We start from the raw sequence: 4,794 nt of genomic DNA, 5'->3' as shown, positions 1-4,794 counted from the left end.
ATGTTGACATCAGCTTGGCACTAATCATTAAATGTGTTAGTGTTGTCTTAAGAAAACAAGACAAGATATTAAAACGAGCATACCTTTTCCACCAAGTACTGCACGAGTTCGATGTTTCCACGATAAGCTGCTTCAAAGACTGGGGTCTTTCCGTATTTGTTTGGTTTGTTGACATCAGCTTGGCACTGATCATTAAATGTGTTAGTGTTGTATGAAGAAAACAAGTGCAAGATATCACAACGAGCATACCTTTTCCACCAAGTACTGCACAAGTTCGATGTTTCCGCTATAAGCTGCTGCAAAGAGTGGTGTCTGTCCGTCATTGTCTGGTGTGTTGATATTGACTTGGCCCTGACCATTATACGTGTTAGTGTTGTATTAAGAAAACAAGTGCAAGATATCACGACGAGCACACCTTTTCCACCAAGTACTGCACGAGTTCGATGTTTCCACTTCTAGTTGCTACTAAGACTGGTGTCGTTCCGTCATTGTCTGGTTTGTTGACATCAGCTTGGCACTGATCATTAAATGTGTTAGTGTTGTATGAAGAAAACAAGTGCAAGATATCACAACGAGCATACCTTTTCCACCAAGTACTGCACGAGTTCGATGTTTCCACTATAAGTTGCTATAAGGACTGGTGTTTGTCCGCGATTGTCTGGTTTGTTGACATCAGCTTGGCACTGATCATTAAATGTGTTAGTGTTGTATTAAGAAAACAAGACAAGATATTAAAACGAGCATACCTTTTCCACCAAGTACTGCACGAGTTCGATGTTATCACTTCTAGTTGGTGCAAAGACTGGTGTTTGTCCGCGATTGTCGGGTTTGTTGACATCAGCTTGGCACTGATCATTAAATGTGTTAGTGTTGTATTAAGAAAACAAGTGCAAGATATCACAACGAGCATACCTTTTCCACCAAGTACCGCACGAGTTCGATGTGTCCACCTTCAGCTGCTACAAAGAGTGGTGTTTGTCCTCTATCGTCTGGTGTGTTGACATTGGCTCCCTAGTCAACGAAAAAAGACATTAGAATTTCGACAAATTCCATTGAAAGCGAGGTCTCCTACCTGCTGAACCAACCATTTCAATGTGTTTATGCATCCGTTGCCGGCCGAGTTCGTTGTAGCGGAACCCCAACGTGAAACATGGCCAGATACGGCATCCACCACCTCTAGTACATTGGATGAGGCAACGGAAACTTGGCTTATGTCAGAGTCATCCACGTGGATTATCCAAAAGCGAGCAGAGTAGTCTATATCACTGACGATTGGGCCTTTCCCGTATTGTATTTCGTCAGATGAGCCCAGGACAGGATTTAGATTCTCGAGTTGACTTTGCAGACGACTGGTCAAGATCTCCAGGCATTTATTTGCTAATGTAGTATCGGAGGTTGTCAAATCAACATGGAATTGGCCGTCACCGTAGAGTTTCTTGTCTGTCAACATATCCGTAAATGATTTATGAATCACTTGCACAGGTTCTACCATGTCAATCTCTAAGTCATCATCATTATCATATCCAAGGGATTCTCGTAGGTTGACGGATAGCACTGACAGTAGGCTCGACAATACTTTGTGCACCATGTTTGGCTCTATGTTGCATAGTCCGGCAAGGACGTTACCAGAGACTGGCGTCTGGACGCAGACTATCGTCTCCAGAAGCGTCTTCATACATCTAGTCACTAGGTCTCTGTCTTCTTCGTCTACATCGTTTACAGCATTCTTGAGAGCACGGTCATAGGCCTTTGAATATAGTTCTTTGGGAGTTCGAGGACTCTGGTCATTGGTGTATTCTAAAAGACGTTCCCATTTGCTAGTTGCCTTCCCAATGTCATCACATCTAAAGTAACGGTAACGGTGGTTAGCACACTCCAAGAGTCATTGTCAACTTTGGAAACTACTCACGTTAGTCTCAACCAGATAAACAATCCTTCAGAGCGAGTTGCTAAAAGCTTTGCCAGATCTCTTCGGTCTTTTTCTGGTTTGGACTTGTAAAACCATTTCGTTACTTTAGAATCGGCATATTCTTGAATATCCTCCAAGTTCTTCACATTGGTCAGTTCCAGCTCTGATGGCGTTAACGGACCTCGAAGAGCTCTGAGAATATCCTTGTCTGGTCTACTAGTCATAAATAGACGTAGCCACTTGGGAAGCTTCTTCCATTTGGCCAATGTTTCCAAAAGTTCAGCACGATCACCAGACTGTCGGATGGCTTCTTCCTGTTCTTGGTCACTGGCATGGCCATCAAGCGATTGACCAATTTCGTCCAGTGCGTCAATGATAATTACGACCGGTTGTGACGGGAGACTCGCTTCAACCTGTTTCAATGGCTTCTCGAGCAATTCTTCAAATAAATAGCCGGCATCAGAAGATTTAAATAGGTCGTTCTAATGAGTAAATCTTGAGCTTCCGACGTGCATCAAGATGTATATAGAAAAAAAAGCGTGATACCTTTTCTTTTTTCAACTCTAACAGTTTTGCAGCGTACTGTTCAAATCCGGTTGATCTAGAAAGCTGGAAGGCGATAGAGGCAACAAGGCGGGCTGGGTCTCGTCGTTCTTGTTTATCGTGTCTACAAAAGAACTTGGCTCCCAACAGCCCTTGCGATTTAAAATGATTTTCTACAGAAGCGGCAACTACACTCTTGCCCGCACCCGCTTGGGCCAAGAGCCAATACACCTGTTGACTCTCTGGGTCGTCGAGCTGTCGGGTGGCCCAAGCATGGACTTTATCCAGCAGCCATTGTCGAGTACCCTCCGCACGGGCCTTGACCAACTTGCGAATATCTCCATCCATATCAGGCAGAGGCGCGAGCCAGTTGCGGAGCTCGTCTTGTGGATCTATAGCTCCTCCAACTGTTACCACAAAGCCGCTTGTTAATGTTTTCCTAGTCAGGTTCATGCGATCAATGCCAAGAGAATTACCTGGTAATCTCTCGACTAGTATGGTTTTGATGTCAACCAACATAGCGTTTGACCTGTCCACTTTTCCGCCAACTATGGCAGTGGCCTTGATCCCTCCAGTTCCCAAAGCCGTGTCGAGCTGCTTGCGATGGCTTTGAAGTTTACCAACAAAAGAGTCCTTGTACTTTTGTTCTTCCCCAGTAAGAGACTCGCTTACAGCAGCCGCTAGTTTCAGGATGTATCAGACATATGGTTTGCCAAATTTTAAACCGTCACTTACCGGCAAACCGGACCACCCCGTCTGCGTTGATACTCGCAGCGAACACTGCACTCTCAGATATGTCCTTGCACAGATCATTCATGATTGCTTTAATGTGTGGTGTCTGGTACTCTTTATCGATACCTTGAATGTCGGAAATATGTGGGATGGATTCTTTCATAGCTTTGACGAGTTCCAACATCAGAGCTCTATCGGCATTCTTCTTATTTTGAATAATCTATTTTTCACGAGTGTGAGCTACTTCTCGCCTTTAGGAATTGTATCGATATTGCATTGTCACCTTGATGGCACCTCCAACAACAAACCAGGCAGCATTCACCCAAGGATGTGCCTAAGGAGATTAATCGTCAATACCAGGTCAAGGCGTACCTATAGATTTCTTAATGGTACCTGAGAAATCGTATCACCAAAAACGACAATGCTTTTGACCCAATCAATGTTTTTGAGAGTGGCGAATAGTCCAGTTACGGCGCTGCTTTGACTGGCAGATTCGAGCAGACCCACTGCCTGCTTTGCACTGGAAAATATGGGATCTAGTTGTGACTTGTTCTGCGCAGTGTTCAAGGCATCAATGACTTGTTGCGCATCCAAGTTGCTAATGACTTGACTTCCATCTACGACCTCAGACCACTTTGTGAACAGCGATTCTAAATCATTTGGAGCAGTGCTAGCATCATAAGAGGCTACTGAAATATCTGGATTGTCGGCCGTCTTGTGAGCTATAAAACGCAACGTTAGAATTTTGCTGGACCAAAGTGATCGGAAACGTCACCCACGAGAAAGTCCTGTTGGGATATGTGTGTCTGAAACTTGTGCAATTCGACCGTCCCCGGTTGTGAAGTAAACCTCGATCCCTGGTGGTTTGATCCAATCGTCACTTGGAAAACCCTTTGCCGAAACAATGTTCAACGCGGGTAGAAAGCTTACCCTTCAAAGGATTTGAGCCAAGCTTAGGTGCATCGTCTGCGTATTTCTGCAACTTGTTTGCAGTCCTGTAAAGTGGGTGGGTAAAGTGAGCACTTGAGCACAGCGGAGACGATTGAGGACATTTGCTACTCACAATGCAGTAGTAGACGACTGGGACGAGAATGTTTCGGTTCTTACAGGTCCGTCTGATGCACCGGGGCAGCAGTTGCCCATCGGCTTGTTGGAATTTGTGTGAAGCACAACCAGCCAAAACAGAAAGTTGGTAGGTTTTGTGTACATAACAAGCACGCGTACAGGTTAGGTAGGGTAGACAAGATCAGTCAAGGGCACAAACTTTTTTAATACCCGTTTCCAAAAGACAAATACAAAGTTTGCAACACAGGGTTGTTAAAAGTACGTGGAGTCAGAACAATCGTGGTAGTGGTAGCATCGTTCGATCGTCCGTTTCCTGTGCAGTACATTGGTGTACATTTGTTGAAAGTACGTGGAGTCAGAACAATGGTGGTAGTGGTAGCATCGTTCGATCGTCGGTTTCCTGTGCAGTACATTGTACAAACTAGGATTTGGTGGAAGAGTGTCACGCACCGACAACGAGTCCGCAAGTGAGCAGAATTCCCATCATTTTCGTCACACTCGCTGCTCCGATCCAACATTTGGCGGCAAGGTTGGACCAGTGTGCA

The 4,794-nt window shown here is 44.9% G+C and overlaps 1 protein-coding gene across 1 annotated transcript; it reads right to left on the bottom strand.

The window, feature by feature from the left end:
* Positions 1–68: 68 nt before the first annotated feature.
* Positions 69–4,327, bottom strand: SmJEL517_g05946 (uncharacterized protein; the record flags this gene model as incomplete). Its single annotated transcript, XM_031171872.1, has 15 exons — positions 69–185; positions 250–351; positions 416–517; positions 582–683; positions 747–848; positions 913–1,011; positions 1,073–1,844; positions 1,910–2,391; positions 2,456–2,859; positions 2,929–3,132; positions 3,188–3,404; positions 3,468–3,518; positions 3,578–3,906; positions 4,115–4,179; positions 4,248–4,327. 15 exons carry the CDS (start codon positions 4,325–4,327, stop codon positions 69–71), a joined length of 3,228 nt encoding a protein of 1,075 aa, XP_031022154.1.
* Positions 4,328–4,794: the final 467 nt, after the last annotated feature.

Source organism: Synchytrium microbalum (genome assembly GCF_006535985.1).
Source record: "Synchytrium microbalum strain JEL517 chromosome Unknown SmJEL517_scf0067, whole genome shotgun sequence".
NCBI lineage: Eukaryota > Fungi > Chytridiomycota > Chytridiomycetes > Synchytriales > Synchytriaceae > Synchytrium > Synchytrium microbalum.
The sequence above is the reverse complement of the archived record's forward strand: the minus strand, read 5'-3'. Positions and strand labels throughout refer to the sequence as shown.